General features: G+C 41.6%; 2 protein-coding genes across 19 annotated transcripts in view; one reads left to right on the top strand and one right to left on the bottom strand.

The window, feature by feature from the left end:
• DCP1B (decapping mRNA 1B) overlaps nucleotides 1-22576 on the bottom strand; it is a 49317-nt gene that overhangs the window by 26198 nt on the left and 543 nt on the right. Inside the window, exons 2-3 of one of the 2 annotated variants that reach the window (XM_066634599.1) lie at nucleotides 22364-22404; nucleotides 17426-17553 (exon numbers count right to left, since the gene is read on the bottom strand). In XM_066634599.1, coding sequence (XP_066490696.1) covers nucleotides 17426-17522 — 97 coding nt within the window. In that variant the 5' untranslated portion in view covers nucleotides 17523-17553; nucleotides 22364-22404. Of the gene's footprint in view, nucleotides 1-1584; nucleotides 1649-17425; nucleotides 17554-22363; nucleotides 22405-22576 lie in introns of those variants that run through there. The other variant, XM_066634600.1, reaches the window with a different exon arrangement.
• CACNA1C (calcium voltage-gated channel subunit alpha1 C) overlaps nucleotides 5807-22576 on the top strand; it is a 605715-nt gene continuing 588945 nt past the window's right edge. For 13 of the 17 annotated variants that reach the window (XM_066634593.1, XM_066634583.1, XM_066634587.1 and 10 more), the window contains exon 1: nucleotides 5807-6236. In XM_066634593.1, coding sequence (XP_066490690.1) covers nucleotides 6098-6236 — 139 coding nt within the window. In that variant the 5' untranslated portion in view covers nucleotides 5807-6097. The remainder of the gene's footprint in view (nucleotides 6237-22576) is intronic. The other 4 variants (XM_066634580.1, XM_066634582.1, XM_066634592.1 and 1 more) reach the window with 1 other exon arrangement.

Below are 22576 nucleotides of genomic sequence, written 5' to 3'. Positions count from 1 at the left end.
ATAGAGCATTTTACCCAATAGGTTGTAATGGCTCCAGAACTCCTGTATATGTAATTCAGAAGGTACTGTTAGTTTAGACCATGAAGTATGTCCACATTTTATACTGGAAAAGGAAAGTAAACTTTGAAGCACTGTAGCTATAACACAAGCCAACAGACCACACCCCAGAAACATTTAACAGAAAATCTATTCAAAGTGATAATGAATCAATTTGGAACCTGAGTTATGAACACGAACACACACAGAGAGAGCGAGAGCGAGAGAGAGAGAGAGAGAGAGAGAGAGAGAGAGAGAAATTTGAACAGAATGAGAATACATACTGTATAGTCCATTTTCAAACAGTTTGAAGACAGTATGTGAAGTTTTGACAGCTAGTTCATGTTCTCTTGTTTTAGGTGCATCCTTATTTTTGGTCACTAACTCTCCAGACGCTCCTGTGCAGGTTCAGCAGCTAGATGCTAGAACAGGGGTGTCAAACTCATTTCATACAGTGGGCCAAATAACATTCATGATGCCTGCCAAGGGCCAGAGTTTATGACATTAGGCCGGAAGTGATGTCATTAACAAGTTGTAACCAGAACTAAGCACCTTTTTCTCACTTAGGAACTCATTCGCTGAAAATGACAGAAGAGAAAATACGCAAATCTTGATCATGTTTCAAGATATGGGAGAGCCCAATTATCATGCGGGCCGCCCTTTCAGCAGTGCCACCTCAAACCTGCTTAGCAGCTGAGAGCCCACGGGCCAGATGAAAAGCTTCAGCGGGCTGCATCCGGCCCCCAGGCCTTACATTTGACACCCCTGTGCTAGAATATCCTCCTACAGCAGCCTTTGTTCATTGTTTGTAACTCCATTACCAGCCAGCCATGTGTGTTTGTGGATTCGAGACATTCCTCCCTGTTTTAGTAGCCAGCCTATCTAGTGATGAGAATGCTTCTGCCCACTGGGCAGCCAAACTTGCCTATCAAATAAGGTGGTGGGATACAGAGGCCAGGTTCCACTCCTCCAATCAGGTAACTCTATAGCACTGGCAAACTTAGGTTACCTAAGGTCAAGAACAAGGATCTTCTGGGTATTGTGGCCCATTTTGCTGTCAGATCTGATGTTGCTTTGCAGAAGACACTTACTCTCCAGTAGGTGCTGGGACCAGGATTTCCTGGATAATATGAATAGCTAGTGATAGGGACTGTAAATTAGATGCATTAATAAATTTATTTTGCTTTGTTTAACTGCTTTCACTCCAAGCCCACAGGCAAACTCTGCCACACATTGGGGTGTGTGCTTTGCTCCTAAGAAGCACCACAGCTCGGTCTGCTGAGCATGACTAGTTATTGTATCCCTTTGGTTAAGTTTTTTTGTGTCCATCAGCCAATTTCAGGCATTTTCTTCAACCTACTTGTACTTTTCCTACCCCCTGCCCCATTTTCCTGCCTGGTTTGATTCCCTTTTTTCTGAATGTTTAATTAGCTATTCTTTTACTTTGGCATGCCTAGTCCATGTTCACAGGTAATGCAGTGGCTTGTCACATCTGATTGCTCTTGCAAATGCTACTGTGGTTTTTATTTTTAATATGAAAACCTATACCTGATGTTCAGTGCCCTCCTGGGAGGGGGGCCTTCCCATATGGTCTCTCTCTGCCTGGTCTCTGTAGCCTGGTGACAGCAGAAAGAAACTACCGTGTTTATATTCCCCATTCAGCTGCTGATCCAGTAAAAACAGAAAGTGGAGACAGGCAATGAGTTAATCAGAAATATTTTCATTCTTGACTACAGAGGCAAAACTGCCATCTACAGTTTTTAATTACCTGGTAAAAAATATTCACTGCTATTATAACATTAGCTATTACAGGTAAGTTTGTATTTAAAATAATATTTTAACAGAAACAACAAGATGGCATTTCCCAATTATTCTTTCATGTTCCCTATGACTTATAAATGTGCCCTCATGTAATGAAATCCAGATACAACCACAGCACTAATTACATTTTTCCAGTGGCTGAGTTTCTCATGGTTCTGCCCACAACATGCTTACAGTTATTAATAATTATAAGTAATTTTCCTGAACAAGTTATCAAAAACTTGCAATAAATTATTTCACTGCACCATTTTGATTTTTCCCCATTGTTTATTGTGTCTATTCATTAGCGCTTTGTTCTTGTGGCACATGAACATGCTGGGTTTGGGGGAGCAGCATTGTGTTGGCAGGCATGTTTATCATAACATTTGCAGAGAGTTGCTGTGCATACCGAACACTCAATATGATTACGAGATCTGCTTTTCTGGGGTTCCTTGTCAGGCAGAGACCATTCTCTGTGATCAGAGGTACTCATGAGGCTCTGTAAACGTTATAATGAACATACATAAGTTGTGGGCAGAGCTTCTTGTTGCTGCAAAGCTGCCTTCTCTTTGCAGAGAATATTCTGATGAACTCCTGAAGGCAGTTATCGTTATTTCTATATTGCTGGTGGGGGAGCTGATGATGGCTTGCCTAAAGCTTTCTTCTAAGTTCATGGCTGAGGTGACATTTGAACTAACAGCTGCCTGTCACACAGCTCAGTTTATTCACTGTAATGTTGAACTATGTTCACTAGCTTTCTTATTCTGTTTTATCTAAAGTTCATTAAATAACAAAGAGAAATGTAACAGAGTAACTAAGAACAGGGCTCTAGTCTGTTCTAGTTTCAGCACCATGATAACATCCGTATGAAACATTTTGGAAATGAACGGCTTGCAATGAGAGTTCTGGAGTTTGAAATAAAGTATTCTACCAACCTGGCTTCTAAAATTCATGCAATATGTTAAACCTCAATCCTCTTCAGTTAATAGTTTGTTTAGCCAAGTACTGGTAAGAATTAGCAAAGCCTCTTGTATGAGAAGTTGGCAGAGTTCATACTGCATTCCATGGTGTCTCTGCTTAGTGCTTCATTTCTGGTTTTCTTGCAGGAAAAGCATGTACCTTGTTAAAATGGCACAAACTTTCTTGTGACTGCTCTGGACAGAAATCTAGCTCTGTCCTTCTGGCAATTGTCCTGCTCACACTCCACCCTCTTCATCATTTTAATAAAATGGTTTTTAATAACACATTTTCAGCATTTTGAAAATTCACATGTTTACTAAAACTTCGTGACCCTACTGGGTAAGTTTATGATCCCATCTCAAGATGTATCAGCTTCTTTGTTGTGTGTCACTGTGTCAAATTAATCAGGTTGAATGTGGATGTATTTGCACAAACTTGGACTTAAAGAACATGAGTGTGTGATGCTAAGAAGGAGGAAGTTCAAATATGAAGGAGATGCATAAAAAGTAGTACGGTACCAAGACAAAAACGATCTTGTCACCCTTCACTAGAGAAGGCAACTTTATACTAAGAACTTAAAGCTAAACTAGTCTCTTTGAGAACTGGGGTATCCTATGGGTATTATATATGCATTATATTAACCCTCAATTTTCCAACAACAGGCAACAACCACTCAAAATATTAATCCATCAATTTTTTTTAGCTCTAACACAAACCATAACATCCAATCACTTAGGATACACAGGACTAAATATATCAAAATGAGAAGTGTTGCCCCTTGAAATACAATGGATGCTATTCACTGCAATGGATGCTATTCACTAAGCAAGTTTTGGAATCAAGATTATTTGGCACACAACAGTAACTACACAGGGCATGTGGCCACAACAGGGCAAGGGGCAGAGCAGTATGAGTTCTCAGCAGATAGGCAAAAGTCAGCTCTTGTGAAGGCAAAGGTAAAAGCAGTCAGGAGACAGTAAGTTTCTTCACTGCTCAGACCAGAGAGGAAGTCAAATCTGGAAATCTTGATAGAGTTAGTATCTTTCTAGAGCAGTGCTTCCCAAACTCCTGCAAGGGAGTTGGGAGTATGTGCAAAGGAGGGCCTAATGCAACAACACAATCCCCAGGATCACACTGCTGCTGGGGGAGGGGAAGGGGTTTTCACTTACCTGAGGGACTGCCTGTCTCTGGGGAGTGCAGGGAGCCATGCAGACACCTCTGCAGGGCTCCCCAAGTTTCCAAATAGTAAAAAAAAAATGAGATCAAATATCACTTCTGGTTTTTGATTGAAAACAGGAAGTAGTTTTTGATCTCTTTTTTTTTTTTAACCGTTTGGAAGCTTAGGGAGCCCTGCAGAGATGTCTGCACGGCTCCCAGTACTCTCCAGGTAGTCCCTCAGGTAACTGATAACATCTCCCTCTCTCCCCAGCAGCAAGGCAATACTGGAGATTGTATTGCTGCCTTCATCCCTCCCCACCCCTTAAAGAGGCAGGGACAAGTGCTTCCCTGGCTGGTGGGTCATGGCCCACAAGTTTGGGAACCACCGATCTACAGTATTGGTGCTGAGAGATTTTTTTGGCTAGTGAAAAGAAACTCGCCAATGTTCTTCTTTTGGTCAAACTAGGGTGAAGACATACAGGTGAAACGCCTGCCATCCTTCAAGTCACCACTGCTCAATTTCTAATGCATGTCTTACTTAAACAGAGTACAAAAAGCATATATTTTGAACTGCTTAGGAAAACAACTCTTCATTTTTCTTCACAATGTGTGATGTCCACCAATGTGGCACATTTCAATTTTGTTTCAGGAGATGAAGGTCCATGTGATTACATTCTGGGCACACAACTGCATTTTACTGGGTTTGGTGCTACCTGCAGATAGGTAGGGGCACAGGATCACAGTTACACATTTAAATACCATGATTCCAAAAAGAATGGCCTAAACCAGATGCCTCAAAATAAATTAAATTCATTTATTTCCCAATGTGACCAGTTGTGGATTAGCATTAGCTAGAGTGGAAACATCTCCTTAGCCCAGGAAATCTGTGGTTGACTTCTAGTTGGAAGCAGAAGGATTTATAATTCTGTAATGGTGTTTATGCTATCTAATGGAGCTCTGGCTGCTTTCATTAAAGAAAAAAAAATGGCCCAAATGCCACAGGATCACCAACTCAGAAGGCAAAGCTGCATTTTAAATGAAAATAATAAAGATGGAAGCTACTGAGATTTCCAACCGCATCCTGAGCAGCAGAGTACCATATGACACTCAGTAAAGGCATGTAAATTTACAGGAGAGTAGATTCTTAACTGGAAGAGACTAGCAACCAGATACATATTTTAAAGACTCTCTTTATTAATAGTTTGCACAAAGTCTGAGTTTAAAGTGAAGACAGCACTGTCATTAAAACATGCTGCTCCTGAATGATTAACAATCCCAGACACATAAAAAAGCCTCTTCACCCACCTTCTGAGACCAGTTTGCGGAGCCATTTGTAATCTCAGATTAATCTCACTGTAAGGGCTGCAGACTTAAGGGGTAGTCTGCATTCCTTTCCTTTTAAGGGGATGTTATCCTGCACTTTTTTTTTAATTGCTGGAAAATATTTTAAGGCTAGTTTTTAGTGCTCGCACTAGAACAAGCACTTCACATCAAACACGTTGCATGTAGACAAAAGGATCCAGAAATTCATGACATGATTTACATTTCATTTTGTTTATTACATTTTGTAACAACACCAAGCTGGCTCTCTTTAAAAATAAATACAGTGTTTGGTTCTCTGTAAAAAATGGTCTGGGTATTCTGACTGGGTTTAAGCTCAGAAGTCCACACACCCCTTCAGAAATTTGCTTTCTTCCAAACACAAGGGTGCATTATCAGAGGCAGTGGTGGTGGTGATATATGAAAACCAGAGACCTCCATGACTCAGGGAGGTGATGAACTGACAGGCAGATGGAGCCCATTATCTTCACTTCTCAATCCAAGTTTTCCTATAAAACTAACAGGGGTGGGTGGGAAGAGAGGACTTTTAAGTAAGCACAAGGCACAGACAGTAAGAAAAAGACTGAGAGGAAGAACTGAAAAAGCAAAGGGCAACAAGCAAGACACTGTTCAGATGCTTAAAGCACTTGGAAAAAGTTTTCCTTATAAGTCTGTATTTTCAGGGTGTAATAACATACATTTACTGTCTTCACATAGTCTGCAGCTATTAGGTTTGAATTATTCTGATCCAGAGCACTGCTGACAGCAAGAGCTTCCTTTTGTAAGCTATTTCTCCTTTGCAACATTCATTTGGAAGAACAAGATGTTTCAGGCCATTGTTCGGCAAGCAACTTCTGCATATCGTCCGCTCCCTGCACACCTGCCAGGGGATCCCGGAGTGAAGTATACTGGCAAGATGGTCCATGAAACCCAACTCAATTGCTTCTATATTCCACCAGGAGGTAAGAACCAAAGATATATGATGTACCCAACTCTACCGGGGGACGGGACGGCACTGCATTTAATTCAGTCTAGGGAAGAAAAAAACCCTTACGGTTTTTGATGAATTCAGGTGAGATGTTCCAGAATTCTGTTTCTAACATATGAGAAAGAGGTCAAGAGAACTGAGGCTTCATATAGCACTTTAAGGAGATTTGCAGGTTCAATATGTAATACAGTATCCAAAGTAATTATACTAATGTATCTCTAGAAAAAATATACACTGAATTTTAGAGGAAGCAGGGGAAACATATGAATCAAAAATATGGCAACTGACTGCAAGGTCTAGAAGCAATGATTGCCATAATAGGAGAAAATATTGCAACATACATGAATACAAAAAGTGCTGCACAGCATCTCTAAAACACACACTGATGTATTGGGACCCTAAAGCTAGACTACAGGCTAATTTATCAGAGGCATCTACATTTCAATCTGTTTAAATTCCATTAATTTCAGAGCAGAAGTAAACTAATTAACTGCCTCTAACTTCATACTAGTTAGGGCACAATACTAAGCAATTTTTCAGCACTGAATTAAGGGCAATGCAGCTTAAGGAGGTGTCCTTGACTGCAGGATGCAGCTTATGCCCCATTAGCAAAGCTATGTCAGAGCTGGAAAGTTGGTTAGGATTTGGGCCTTAATGTTCTCTGTTACATCAATTGTTTTGCAGATGCTTTTTTAAAATTGCCACAAAGTAACCCAGCTACTGCTACTCTTTCTCTCACTTAACTCCAACTCTAATGCCTCAATTCTGTTCCCAGTTATACATATTTTAGAAGCCCCACTGACTACAGTTTAACAGAACAGGAAGATTGATTTGCAAACATTCAATGTGCATGAGATTTTTGGTTCTGATCTCTCATTTTTCAGAAATAGTAACGTGATTCATTTTATCTGTTTAGAATACAGTCTCTATTAGTCAGTGTTCTGTAGGATAGAATAGTGAATCATTTGAAATGTCTCCTTTTTATAAAACGCTATCTGTCTTGCCTTTAACAACTGTGCTTTCTACTTGAGGAGGCCTATCTTATCTAGAAGAGATTTCTAGAATTCTCAGTTGGTTGTATGCTCCCACCAAAAAAATGTCATGTGAGATCAGCGTGTTGCATATGTTCTGAGATAAATAAATAGGAAACACTGGTATTGTACCATGAAATGCATTTGCTATTTTTATGAACCCCAATCCCATCTTCAGAAAGCTTAAAAGGTACCCACCTACCCCCTCCATATGAATCAGATTCTCCCGCCACCCAGAGGGACCATGCAATATGACATCAGGACTAGCTACTGACAGGCTACATAGCATTGTTATCTTGCCACTTCAGTCCAGCTCATCTCACGTGGCATAGTTTTGCTCTGAAATAATACTGAACATGAATGCAAATGTAGACTGATAGACAAATCCTTCCCTCGCCACCCAACTGCAGCAAGGCTCTTCCGATGGCGCTGACTGCCATAAAGCAGCCAGCGCCTATTGCACAAAATGCTCCAACAGCGTAATAGGGTTGGGGAGGCTGCAGGAGAGAGAAGACCTGTCATGGGCAGACTACGATGGATCTTATGCCTTCTGGCAGTAGCCTCCCCAACCCGTTTCTTTCATACACGCGCTGACAAACTTGGAGACCCACTGTGGGATGAGAGGCCTATGCATGGTCAGGGGAGTTTACAATCCCTTTCCCTGCTAAAGCCACTTGGCCCACCACCCTCACTATGTGCCAGTTTGGCATTGCTGTGTTGATGGTGGTGGTGGGAGAAATGCATAAGATTGGGCTCTAAACCTATGACAAACTTGAACTATGTATACATCATGTGTTGTTGTAATGAGAAACTAGTATTCCGTCTAAACGTTTGCAGGAGAAAAGTACGTATATATAGCATTGTTTATTATACAAACAATTTTTAGAAATATTCTCAGCACAATGCAACTAGCTTATGAATGGATCAAGCTGCCAGTGAGAAGGTCACTAATCCATTTAGCCCAATACTGTCTATCTCACTGTTTCTCAACCAGGTACCACCAGTGGCACGAGGTGGTGTCTGGTGGTACTTGCTGGACCCCTGCCATGGATGGAAGCATAAATGACCTGGAGACAGGGTTGAGCAGTGAAGTGGCTAAGTTTGCAGATGACACAGAACTTTACTGAGTGGTGAAGACCAAAAGTGATTGTGAGGAGCTCCAGAAGGCTCTCTGGCAGAATGGGCAGCAAAATGGCAGATTCATTTCAATGTAAGTAAGTGTAAAGTCATGCACACTGGGGCAAAAAATCAAAACTTCACATGTAGGCTAATGGGTTCTGAGCTATCTGTGACAGATCAGGAGAGGGATCTTGGGCTGCTGGTGGACAGCTCGATGAAAGTGTCGACCCAATGTGCGGCGGCCGTGAAGAAGGCCAATTCTATGCTTGGGATCATTAGAAAAGGTGTTGAGAACAAAACAGCTGATATTATAATGCTGTTGTACAAATTGATGGTAAGGCCACACCTGGAGTATTGTGTCCAGTTCAGGTTGCCACATTTCAAAAAGGACATAGAGGAAATGGAAAAGGTGCAAAAGAGAGCAACTAAGATGATTACTGGGCTGGGGCACCTTCCTTATGAGGAAAGGCGAAGGCATTCGGGCCTCTTCAGCCTAGAAAAGAGGTGCCTGAGGGGGGACATGATTGAGACATACAACATTATGCACAGGAAGGATAGAGTGGATAGAGAGATGCTCTTTACACTCTCACATTAACACCAGAACCAGGGGACATCCACTAAAATTGAGTGTTGGGAGAGTTAGAACAAAATAAAATATTTCTTTACTCAGCATGTGGTTGGTCTGTGGAACTCCTTGTCACAGGATGCAGTGATGGTATCTGGCCTAGATGCCTTTAAAAGGGAACTGGACCAATTTCTGTAGGAAAAATCCATTATGGGTTACAAGACATGATGTGCACGTGCAACCTCCTGATTTCAGATGCAAGGGAGGGCACCAGGATGCAAGTCTCTTGTTATCTGGTGTGCTCCCTGGGGCATTTGGTGTGCCACTGTGAGATACAGGAAGCTGGACTAGATAGGCCTATGGCCTGATCCAGCGGGGTTGTTCTTATGAAGCAAGACCAGGAACGTGACACAACAAACAGTGGTTGGAAGCTTGGCTTGGCAGGCAGAGCTCCAAAACATGCTTTACTACATCCAGAAAAACCCACCCGTCCACCCTGAGCCTTTTACTGGTGTTTGTCGGGTCACATGTGGCCTCCCAACCCAGAAGTAACTGGCAATGATATCATTGCCAGTTACTTGAGGTGGTACTTTGAATAGGTCAACCATGTGAAGTGGTACAGCAGAGGACAAACACTGAGAAATACTGGTCTATCTGATAAGATGTAGCTCTCTAGGAGCCCAATCCTGTGCAACCGCAAAGCAGCCCTGAGGCAAGAGAACAAATGTTCCCAGGCCTTGAGGAGGCCTCTGTGACTGCCTCCCCACCACAGGATGCAGTGCATGCCCCATTGGTACGGCTGCACTGGAACTGTAAAATTGGATAGGATTGGGCCCTAAGAAAGCAGAGGTCTTTCGCAACCCAGCTACCCCAGATCCTTAACCGGAACTGCTGGGGACAGAACTTGAGACCCTTTACATGCATGGCATGAGTTTTACCATAGTGGAGACAATGCAGATGCAGTTGTGCATGTTGTTTTAGGCTTTAGTTCAGTGTTTAAATTGTTGGTCACTGGATACTCACAACTCACTCTTTCAATCAATGACAAAATCCAGAATTAGCTGTACAGTCTATTCAGTTACACAGACTACGCTCCCCCTTAACAACTAAGTTTGTGGTTCTTGGACCATCAGGCGGTTGCGGTGGCTGGGGATTTTGCTGGTATACCAGCTGCACCCTTTTCTGGAAAAGCTGGATCAGGTCATTGTTATATATGCCTTGATTATATGCAGGCTGGATTACTACAATACACCATTGTAGGGCCATCTCTAAAAAGTGGTCAAAAACTTCAGTTGGTGCAGAATGCGATAGGTTAAGCACTGACTGCAGCCTATTTGATCACATCACACAAATACTATTTCATCTTCACTGGTTGTTCATAATCTGTTTCTTTGATTATTTGATTGGCCCTCTTATAGATGCTTACTTGGTTTTTCTGCTTTCTCTTTTTGATGCTGGAGATTTAGTTTTCCAGACTGGTGCGGAAACATATTTTTATCTTCTTTTATGTTTCTATTTACTGTTAGGTGCTTTGAAGGTTCATGGTGGGGATGCAACTCAGGGTAAAAATATTTTAATTAAAATACATAATCTATATAGATTTTTATAAAGTGCAAACTTCTTTTGTAAACTTCTACTTGTTTACAAATACCACAATTTATAAGACTTCAACTGCAGTGTTGCACTGAAGAATATGCTTTTCTACCCATTCTTTTTCTTTTGACAAGTGTAAATTTGAAACAAATGAGATCATCTTTACAATAATCCAATGTATAACAGACTATTCCAAACAGTGGCACTTTGCACAATGTCACATTAACCTTTGGACACAGTGGCTGATGTAGTGAAGCCACCATGAGCCAAAATTCTTGGAGTAGTGAACAGTTTTTTCAGTTGTTGTCCAACATACAGTATTTTTAGATGCTGCCTCAAAGCTTTCCATATATGTGAACAAAATATTGGATGGACCAGACTTAATAGCAGAGGGTCAAGAAATCCATAGGCACCATGTACTGTTTGGATACAGGCTAATTTGCACACAGAACTATCTTATTATAGATTCAAGGTCTACCAATGATTTTTAAAACAAATTCCAGGGATCTATAGGGTTTATCAGAAGATTATCAGGAAATTCCTCCAACAAAGGATTACTAGCAGTGAGAAAGGTTTGCCAAGTGTTACCCATCTTCCCCTGTAGTGTGTAGACACAAGACAGCCTTGGATGCGTTTTAGGCTGGGTTCTCATAAGGCAAATGACGAGACCTGGCCAATATCCCACATGAACTGGGTGTCCTCAAACATGCTCCAAAATCCTCTGCAAGACATCAGGGTTCTGCAGCACATGCACAAGAGTTCCTCAGCAGATAAAGTGAAAAGGGTTCCAAAGGATTGAAAGCTACTGGCCTAGATAATATTTTGCAATACAGCTAGTCCTCACTTATAGTTATTTTGTTCAAAGTTGTATTGTTATAAAGTTGATGGGGAAAAAAAGATTCTTGGCTCAGGCCACTGTATGGAATTTGCATGTTCCTCCCATGTGGGTTTTCAGCAGCCCAGAAAGCTCATATTTATTTCAGGGTTCAGTATTAGAAGTGTTCTGAGTCTTTATTTAGAAGTTTGGTGATATTTCGTGACCAGAAATATGCTATAGGAATGTAACTTGTTTATGTATATCAAGAACCTATGGTAAAATTGGTTCTATTATAAGTTGCTTAAAGTTGCAGTTGCAAAGAACCTTATTAACAACTAACTGAGGACTCTATATATTTAAACTAAATTTAACATAAGCATTTAGATGTGCCTGGGGACACAATGCATCATCTGATGCCCTTCTCCATGTCCCACCAATTAAGAGAAGTGTGGTGAGTGGAGATGCATGACAAGATCTTTAAAACAGCACCACCTAGGCTGTAGAACACACTCTCCTATGAGGATTGACTCACTACTGCCAGTTGTTAAAAGATTAGTTAAAAAACAGACCTTTCTGTTTCATTTGGGCTTTCATTAATAACTATGCTCTTTTTCTGTCATTGCATGTTTTGCCTTGCGTTGGTTGCTGTTATTTTTAGTTAATGAGAATTCCATATTGTCACTTACAGCCCAATCCTAACCAAACTACCCATGCTACAATGCAGCAGTGCCAAAATGGCCACCACTGTATCCAGTACAGGCAAGGCTGCAAGACTGTTGGACATTTGTCCCCTTACCCTGGGGGGAAAGCCCCAGTAGCCACTATGGGACCACCAGGGCCTGTGGCAGCAAAATTGCTAGAATATTCCCAAGAATCCTTATGTTGGCTGATCAGGGCCAGGAAGAGGGACAGGATCCTATGCAAACCTCTGCAACCATCCCTGCCCCCCTCCGGGACCTCATCTGCCCACCCCTTGCCCCATCACCACTCTCCCCATCCCTACACCCTACTCCCTCCACCCTATTCCACCTTTGAAACACCGGGCGCAGAACTTACCGTCCTCAGCATCCAGTGCCACCTCTGCTGGTATGAGAGGCCACCACGTGCCCATGCAGGCCTTTGTGCCAGTGCTTGCTAACACTTGGCTGTTGCAAGGTGCTTTCTGGCACTTTTGCAATAGCCATCCACATGGTAGTGCACGCTAGACCAGCACTGAGATCTGAGAGGACTGGGCCACCACTTGTTTTAAAATTGTATATTTTTAACAAGTGAGGCGCTTTTATTATCCCTTTCATGCAGGGGTTCCCATGGTGTGTGTCAGGGGCACTGTGGGATATCCCTGGTGGACCCTCCTGCCTGTCCACCTAGGCTCCATCAGCTTTGATTTCACAAAATTTTGAGAGATCCAAGATGAACAGTGTCCAGCTGAGCTGGGAAAAAGAGGCTGCCAGGGAGATGTGACCCAGATAAGTTTGAGAAGCACTGCTTTAATGGGATAAGAAGATAGTAAACAAATATTTAAAAAAAATAAAATGAAGTAAGCTACAATTCTGTGATACTGTCAACCTAAGAAGAGTGTCAATATGATACGCATATAAATAAAAAACACAGTTAAAGAAAATGTCTTTCAAAGAGAAATTATACATTGGTGATCCATGCTACAATATTTCTTTTTAAAGCGTGGAACCTTTTAGCTACCCCAAAAGCAAAATTTTTTAGTCCTTTACCGTTAAAATAATTTCACTGTCTTTGGATATCTATAGATGTATACATACTGCAAAATCATACTGATTTCACTTTGTTAAATAGAATCACTTAAACAGAACACTGCAGTTTTCAACATACTTCAGGAGTGTTCATTTTGCTATTCAGTCCTACTACTTAACTTTGAACATTCCTTACTGCTAAAATTGTGTTTAAAAGTATCAAGTGCTCATTTTTATATTAGACAGACTACCGGCTATATAACTTAACCACCATTCAAATACAGATGAAAAATATGTTGCTCGTATATAACAAAAACAATTGATAGGTATTTGAGGAGTTTAAGTACTGGCCAATCTAAGTGTAGAAAAAGGTAATTTTCTTAACTGTAAGCACTAATTTTATTTCCAAGTTACGGTGAGCTAGACCACACAAATAGCTATTATTGACTCTACTCCTGCTCACAAACCCAGTCATAAAGTACACTTGCCCCTAGAAATGAGCTATTTTTGTCTAAAAATTTGAATTGGAAAGAAATAACATTCAGAACCCAATCATAAATTTACTGGCCATCTTCGGGTTGGGGCTTCTGCTGGTGATGACTGCTGTAAACCAACCAGCATCAGAAACAAAAGATGCTCCATTAGTCCACCACGCAGCACACTGCTGAGAGTGAAGATGGAAGGACCTGCGCCTTCCTGCCCCTGACATTTTCTGTTCTTCCACTCCCCAGAAGAGGTGGTGGGGAGGGGTGGTGGAAGGGTAGAATGGGATAGGAGAGGTCAAAATGGGGTAAAGGGCAGGGGATGGACGAGATCAGGTCTTGGGGACAAGATCGGCAGCACAATTGGCCCAATCCTGCGGTGTGAGTCAACACAAACTTGTGACAGCAAAATAGCTGTCACAAGTTTGGATAGTACCACAGAGGCTTACCTCCAGGTAAGGGAATAATTGTTGCACCACAGGATGCAGTGGTTGCCATTTTGGCATTGCTGCATAATGGGGGGGATGGGGACAGAATGAATAAGACTGGGCTGTCAGTATGCTTCTGTGCATGTTTACTTAGAACTAACTCACAGCAAGTTCAATGAGGCTTACTTCCAGGTAAGTATGCATAGACTTGCAGCCATTCAGTTTAAAGAAAAGAGCAATGCATCTTAAGTTTTTAAAAACAAAAACAGTATTATGTGAGAATTAATATTTTAGAAAGTAATGTATTAAAAGAAAGTGGAGAAGCAAACAGGTCTGTGATCACCCACATGTCACATCATACATCTAGGGCACTTCCAGGCAAAATTAAGCCCTTTCAAGTCCCATTGACCTTAAAGGGAAAACTGAGCACATGTCAAGTTCTGCTAAAATCAAGGAGATTCATGTGCTTCTACTTAGTTGTACTGTGCTCTTACTTCATAACAATGCATTCCATTTCCTAATTTGTGGCCCCTTGCCTTGTCATGATGAACATTGTTGTTATAATAACTATTCGTGGTCAACTATAACCAAATCAAAGGTGGACTGAAGAGTTATAAGAAACAGGCAACGAACTAAATTAATGAATACTAAACACCCTTCCCAACTGGCAAACAGGGGAATCAGTAATGAAGTTTTTTTTATACTCTGCAGTGACTAAGGAAGGGGAGGGACAGGCATTTTCAACCTCTTATCTTAGCAGTGATTTTGCTCGCACTGACCATAATCTTATAAAACCCAGAAGGGACACCAAGATCATATAGAATAACAGTTCATGTGCAGAGAGACATAGAAACAGTGCAATGATAAGTCAGAAGAACAGGGACAAGTTCATTATTATTATAAATAAAGCTTCACAGACAGACCTTAATTCAAACCAAGACTCATATGTCCTACCTATACAAGTTCAGATCCAAATTAAACAGGAACCTTAGTGTTAATTGTACTTATGGTCAGTGTTGACATATCCCTTAACCACAATAAAGAGAAAGGGAGGGATTTGTGCCTAAGAAATGGTGGAAGAGGCATTCCTGTAACTCACTCCCAATCTCAGCTGTGATTACAAGGAAGCCAATGTCTCATCTGCACTGGTCTTGTGCTCCGAATTTCCCCAAACAGTGCCATCCATGCCTTTAAAGCAGTGGTTCCCAAACTTTTTCAACTGGCAGCTCCCTCGACCTACTGAGCCACTGGCCATGGTTCCCTATTATGGCTACAATCCTATACAATGTATAGCAGGGGTGCCCAAACCCCGGTCCTGGGGCCACTTGCAGCCCTCAAGGCCTCTCAAGGCCTCTCAATGCAGCCCTCAGGGAGCCCCAAGTCTCCAATGAGCCTCTGGACCTCCTGAGATTTGTTGGAGCCCACTCTGGCCTGACGCAACTGACCTCAGCGTGAGGGCGACTGACCTCTCATGTGAGCTGTAGGATGAGGGCTACCTCCACTGCTTGCTGTTTCATGTCTGTGATGGAGCAGTGGCAGCAAAGGAAAGGCCAGCCTTGCTTTGTGCAAGGCCTTTTATAGGCCTTGAGCTATCGCAAGACCTTCATTCATTCATATAAGTTCATCTTTAATATATTCATTTATGTAAACTTATGTAAATTTATTCAAATTTTAAATGTAAATTAACTCTTTTTTCCCCAGCCCCCAACACAGTGTCAGAAAGCTAATGTGACCCGCCTGCCAAAAAACTTTGGACACCCCTGCTGTATAGGGTGACAGGTTTTATCAGAAACCCCGCCTGGTTTCTGTGGCTCCTTGGGGAGCCACGGCTCACCGTTTGGGAACCACTACTTTTAAAGAGTTCTTGAATCCTTGATCCCAAAATGTAAACCCAAGAGAAAAAAAATCAATCCTTAACAGCGTTATATTGGGTCAGTTTGTGTACAAATATTTTTTCTGTTATATATTTCCTCATCTCCATCAAGTGTTCCTATGCTTATTAGTTTCATTGGATTTTAAAATGTAGAGAATACTGCAATATCTGAGGCAGATGGATTGTTTATTATTGTTATTATTGTTAATATGTGTATTTGGGAACATACATGTGTATTTGGGAACGTATTTGGGAACATGTATTTGGGAACAACACATATTATTGTTAATATGTGTATTTGGGAACGCCCTAGCACAATAGAGCTACAAGCTGTTCATGTTACTAGAGTCACTTTTATGTAAAGAATGATAATTAGACTAATTACAAATGCATTTAAATGTGTTTAACTGAGTTCCAAGTCTATATTTTTTGAAAAGGAAAAGCAGCTTTCGGAGGCGGACATTTGGAATGGAGAAATAGAAGGGGGAAGGTGCTTAATCTGTTCCTTGATTTGATTTTCCAAGTCTGTCCATAATTTATCCAGAATGTTTTGTAGTTTGGATCCTTCGATGTATAAATGGCTGGCAGGCAGATGAAGTTGTTTCCCATATTTGACTATTGTGAAGATCAACAGGGAACAAAGCAAACCTGTCATTCTTTGGGGCACCTGTCCACTGGGAAGATATCCAACACCACTTGTTAAGCTCCTACTGCTATATTTTGAACTTACTGCCTATCTCAATGGGAGCAAGTAGAAAAAAGGCCACTTTAATGATTAATTATTTTATTATAAACAGAAACCTTTTAATTGTTTGATTTTGACTATAAACTGCTTTGTGAATTTTTTTGTTGAAAAGCAGTAAATACTCTCAATAATATGACCACAGCCCAACTCAAGATAATCAATAATTTGTTGATTATATTATAGTGTGATGAAGAGGAACTTGCTCTCGCTCTGTGTGCGCGCGCATGTATGTAAAAACTATGCTTTAACAATGTTTGCAACACTTCCTTGAGAAGGGAGAAAATTTAGAAAATTTGTTTTCCTCTTTTGATGAACACAGTACAGGCTGGGCATCCTTTATCTGGAATTCTGAAATCCAAAGCATTCCAAAAACCGTAACTATTCTGAGTGCTGACATGACACCACAAGTGGAAAAATCACACCTGATCTCATGTGATGGGTTGCACGAAATGCAGAAAATTTTTTTAAATTGTACAAAATTACCTTCAAGCTACTTGTATAAGGGGTATATGAAAATAAATGAATTTTATGTTTAGGCTTGGGCCCCATCCCCATGATATCCCATTAAGTGTATGCAAGTATTCCAAAATGCAGAAAAATTAAATATCCAAAAGGCTTCTGGTTCCAAGCACTTTGGATAAGGGATGCTCAACCTGTAGTAAAAATTTCTTCCTTAATACTGTAGTTTCTATTAAAGCTTCAGAAAACATGTTGGCATTCTTTCAACAAATGGTATTTTCCAAAGCAAACTACAAGAAACACAATACTTCATAAATGAATTTGGCTCACAACAAAGATACTCACATCTGGCATTTCTGTAAAGTAGAAAGGGATCTTGTAACTGTAAATCTAGATCTTTAGTTATTGGTTCTGTCCGATTCTCCATACTCAGTCTATTCATAATGGTGAATCCATACTTTGGTGAAGCAGATCTGAAAATAATTAAGAGAAAAAAAACATGCACATTCAATTAAAAATTACATTCAATTATGGTATCATATTTCAAAACACTTGGTTGCACTTGTGCTACCAAAATTTTATTGTAAAATAAGTTATGAAAGCATGAGGAATATTTGCATTTTTAAAGAACCTTTTCATCTTCTCCAAAACCTGAATACAGATCAACCATCTGTGGGGTGACCTCCAACCTTGACCCTTAATAGCTTTTCCACTTTTGGATCTTAACAGTCTTGCCATTTGCCTTTTCTGCAAACTTTATTTGGAAGGTTGTAGTGTTATTTCTTTCACAGAAATTTAATATTGTTTCTAGTTGTATGAAGACATATGGTACTTTGCAAGAGTGGGCAAAAGTGTTCCTTGCAAGAGTTCAGTTCTTCCACAGGTTAACTAACATGAGCAATAATACTTTACAAACTTATCAGAATGCAAAGTACATACAAAATGCTGTTCTCCGACTTGCATTTTAACAGTTAGTGACCTGATCCTAGTTTAATGGTGCCATACTAGTTGGACTCTCTACATTAGGGTGTCAGATATAAGGCCCGCAGGCCAAATGTGGCTCCTGGAAGCAATTTATCTGCCCCCTGTTGTAACAGAGCTCTCCCAGCTTGCTAATGAGGCTCTCTCTCCCAGCTTGATAATTGGGCTCTCTCATATCTTGAAAATATGAATAAGATCTGCACATTTTTTCTGTCATGTGCAGCTAATGAGTTTCTATATGAGAACAAAATGCTTACTTCAGACCATCATCTGCTTAACCATGTCACTTTCTGCTTCATGATGTCACTTCCAGCCCTCAGCAGGAACCACAAATGCTACTTGGCCCATGACATGAAATGAGTTTGACATCCCTGCTCTACATGAACTAATGTGCTTCAAGAATAACTACTAAAGAAACCAAACCACAGAAGTGCTTTTGTTTGCCATTTAAACCTTTTTCTTTACTACACAGTTGCTGAAACTAGCACATATAGTACATCAGACTTTTGAACTGAGTTTAGTGCTGATAAAGACACTGGCTACATAACTGGGAGATGTTCCAAGTTTGGCAGTCCTCAGAGGACATCTTAGCACCCTGAGCTGCTGGAATGTGCATTACAGGGAGGCAACAGAAAATGAAACAAAGGGTGGAAGAGATGGAAAGAATACATGATGACAATCAGAGAATTATCAGATAAAACATTTGCTCAGTTCATTTGATTCTTATTCCCAATGGAAGCTCTTTTGATGTTTTAAACCACACTTATTTCCTCCTCAATTTTCAGCAGTAGCACCTATAAATAAACCCGTTTAAGTATTCAAATAGTAAAAGTTCACTGTAAAAGCACAAATGGCAGGAAAATGTATATCTCTGTTCCTCAAGTTACTTTTCAGCAATCTGAAGGAATTCAAATTCTATTGTAGAACACAAGTATTTTTACTAAATTTACATGCTTTTTTCAATACAGAAAATTTTTAAATGCATATATGAATATTTCATTTAGCTTGGATATCTTTATTTAGGGCAGTTTAGCTTACATGTTTCTTCTCTTGTGAGCTTCTCTTGTGCTACCTGGTTCTCAAACCATATGCAAAGAGAGACAACATGTCTCTATTTGCACCACCATTCACAGGATCTAGGTAGCTATGGCCTCCAGAGATACATTACTAAAAACAGAAGGGTTACACTTCTTTACACATGCACCTAACTACAGGTCCAAAACGCTTGTGCAAAGCAACTCTTATTTGGGTGGAATTCACATTTTCCAATGCAGTAGTTTCGCTACAGTGAACACCAAGCTTGACTGGCAGATGCTTGTCTGTAAAAATGTACACTGTCTGCATGTTCCCCACAGTAAATGACTGCTGCAAAATGTAAAGTAGTATTTTTCCATTGAAGTATGCATTCTAATTGGCAAAGTCCATTGTTCTAAATGGCAAGTAATATACTTTATTTTAAGTAGAATATAGTCACCAATCCGATTCATACTGAGGTTTTAATGACATTTTCAAATTCTATTCATCCTCATGTTTACAAAATAGTGTTTTTTGAAAGTAATACAAGAAAGGGGACTGTTAAACATTTTAAGCCAGCATTAGCTCTTTGTTTCATCAGGGAAATAAGGGTCCCAATCCTATCCTTTGTCAACCTGTGAAAAGCAGCATCACAGACACAGCCTCCATTGTACTTGCAGGCCAGCTGGGAACCAGGCTGGCAGGGAGAGGTAAAGAAAAATTACTTACCTCCTCTACTACTTCCTGGTTCCCAATTGGCCTCCTTAGATCTATGCAACCTATTTTGCTGGCATAAACAAGTTAGGTTTAAAGGGGCATGTCAGGCTCGGGCTGGGGTCTCCAGATCTTGTGAGTTCTGCTGCCACCAACATCAGCCCTGACCCATCCTTAGACCAGCCTGATCTCCACACCCGCCACCATCTTAACTGCTCAGGCAGCTGGTCTGCAGCCTACCACTGCCAAAGCAGGACCAACAGGCTATCATTCTGTTGGCTGTGTTACATCCATAGTGGGATCTAGCCCTATCCCTGCTTTCCAATGTCCTGGCAAGTTGATTTAAGGTGATTAATGACTTATCCCACCTGGGGAAGGACCACAGTGGCCATTGATTTGCCTTGCAGAATCAATTTATTCTGGTAAGTAGCTTTAGACTCATGGAGTCCTTGTTACCTCACAAGGACCCTCACCATTAACATGAATTTCACCAGACCACCTGCTCCTGGCCCACTCTGCTTCCCTTGCTGATCCCTTCCTGGGGCTTAGCCTAATGTGCTTGGTTGGGAGCCATAAGTCCTCCAATAATTCTGGTGCAGGGCTGGCGGTGGGGCTACTCTTCTGCTTCCATCATGGGGAAAGGCTGGCTCCCCTGACTTGGGCTGGTCCCTCCTGCCACTTCCCTCCTGATCAGCCCTCTTCCACCCCAGGGTGGGGGCTCCTGTGATGCCTGGCCCTCCATCTCCCTCCCTGGGGTGGCTCAGGACCCCCAACGAAGGCGCACCCAGCGACCCTCAGGCTAGTGTCCAGTAAGGGTAAGGGAACAGGGTTGCTGATGCTTCCCCCGGTCACCCTCCAGAAGCCTGAGCCTGAGAAGTAACCACTCTTCTCAGTGGCTGGGCTCCTTATGAGCCCAGCAGGCGGACAGCCTGGCTCTTCTCTTTCCATTCTCAGGAAGGACCCGAGATCTTGGGCCTCCCCAGTTCCATCCGACCTTGATCGGGTACAGATGAATGCCAGCCTCACTGCGGCTGGCACTCCAGCTGCAGGGTGCATGCCCTGCCCCAGCCCATGTCTCCTTGCTGGTGGCAGCAAGCATGCCACCAGTCTCTCCAAGCCCCCAGCTCACGGCACTGAGCCCAGCTGGGCGGCTCACACTCAACTCCAATCGGGGTTTTCAGCAGCCAAGTGTGGTTCTGCAAGGGAGCAGCCACTCGCACCACAAGCGGCAAGCCTCAGAGTGACAGAGCTGCTGCCATGCCAGCAATCCATGAGGTACACTAGCAGACCTTGTGGTCCACTATTGTATCTCACAGATAGAGGACTGGGATGTAAGACAGATGGAAAGCAAACTACTATGAATTAACACAGCAATTTTCAACCACTGTGCTGCAGCACATTGGTATGCCATGAATGGTCCATAGGTACGCCATGAAAGTTTGAGACATTAGGGCAATTGGGGGATGTGACCCTCCCACCAGCAGCATGATTTGCCTCGTCAATTGTTCAAAAACTGATTGTGTGCCTTGACAATTTTAGTACTTTGTCAGTGTGCTGAGAGATTAGAAAGGTTGAAAAGCACAGAATTAACACAATCAGTGAGATCACATGTACACCAAACTGTAACTTAGTGATAAATACAGTCTGCCCTTCTCATTCGCGGGCTTGGCACCTGTGAATTTGCACAACACAGGTCCTGACCTGTCGCTGGAGGGGCATCGAGGACCTCCTGGGAGAGTCTTCTGGTCACATCTGGGAGGACTTCTGAGGCCCAGGGAGGTCACACGTGGCTTCCCTTGGCCTCAGAACATTTCCTGGACATGACTGGAAGCTGCTTCCTGTCATGTACAGGAGGTCGTTTGAGGGCTTTCACATCTGTGGAAATTGGTATCCATGGGGGGCGGGGGGCAGAATAGATTTCTTGTGGATACCAAGGGCCTACTGGAATATGTATTTTTCTGTAAACCACTTTGTGAACTACTTTTGCTGAAAAGCAGCTAAATAACAATATCAATAACAATGCCCTCTCCCCTTGCACATTCCACTTAAATAAATCTAGAAACAATAGCTTGTCATTATATTCAAACTGGCACACGATGGTTTGCACAAGCCCTCTAAACCATGACTGCAAGATATGATCCTGGTTTCAAGGCTAGATTCAGGTGCAATGGCAAACTTTGGTTTCTGCAAAGTAGAAGATACTAGACAGCACCGGGGGGGGGGGGGCGCCCCAGGGGTGGAGGAGCACACAAGCCCAAAGCTAATTTAGTAATACCAAACCATCTCATTCTGAGAAGAAGTGAAATGAGATACAAATAGGAAAAAGCAAAAAGTCAAATAGTGTAAAACCAAGAAGAAATAAGAGGCCTAGAGAGTAGGAATCAGGTGGATACAGCGGAATGGACATACTTTTATCTTTGATATGTGCTTTGAGCACCCACAAACCAGTTTGGAGTAATCTGAAAGCTTGCAATTCCAGCCACCTGATTCAAAGGCACCACCTAATTTGCTATCTAATTTTCCATTCCATGGGTATGATATTAAATGGAGCTCAAAAATATGTAATTTTCTCACCTGGTGTAAACAAATAGTGCTCCTTCCACATCAGTCTTCTCCTAAACTCAAATAAAAAAACATTGATTAAAGACAACCAGTACTTTAGTGATAAAAATAGAAGTCACATAATCAAACTAACAAAAGGATATACAGATGAATAACCTGAATTAAGGGCCACTTCACACATTATGGGATACAAATGTGTGTTTTCAAGCTCTGAGTTGAGTGCTG

The sequence above is a fragment of the Tiliqua scincoides genome, chromosome 7 (assembly GCF_035046505.1).
Source record: "Tiliqua scincoides isolate rTilSci1 chromosome 7, rTilSci1.hap2, whole genome shotgun sequence".
Taxonomy (NCBI): domain Eukaryota; kingdom Metazoa; phylum Chordata; class Lepidosauria; order Squamata; family Scincidae; genus Tiliqua; species Tiliqua scincoides.
Note: the sequence above shows the minus strand (reverse complement) of the source record. Positions and strands in the feature narration are given on the sequence as shown.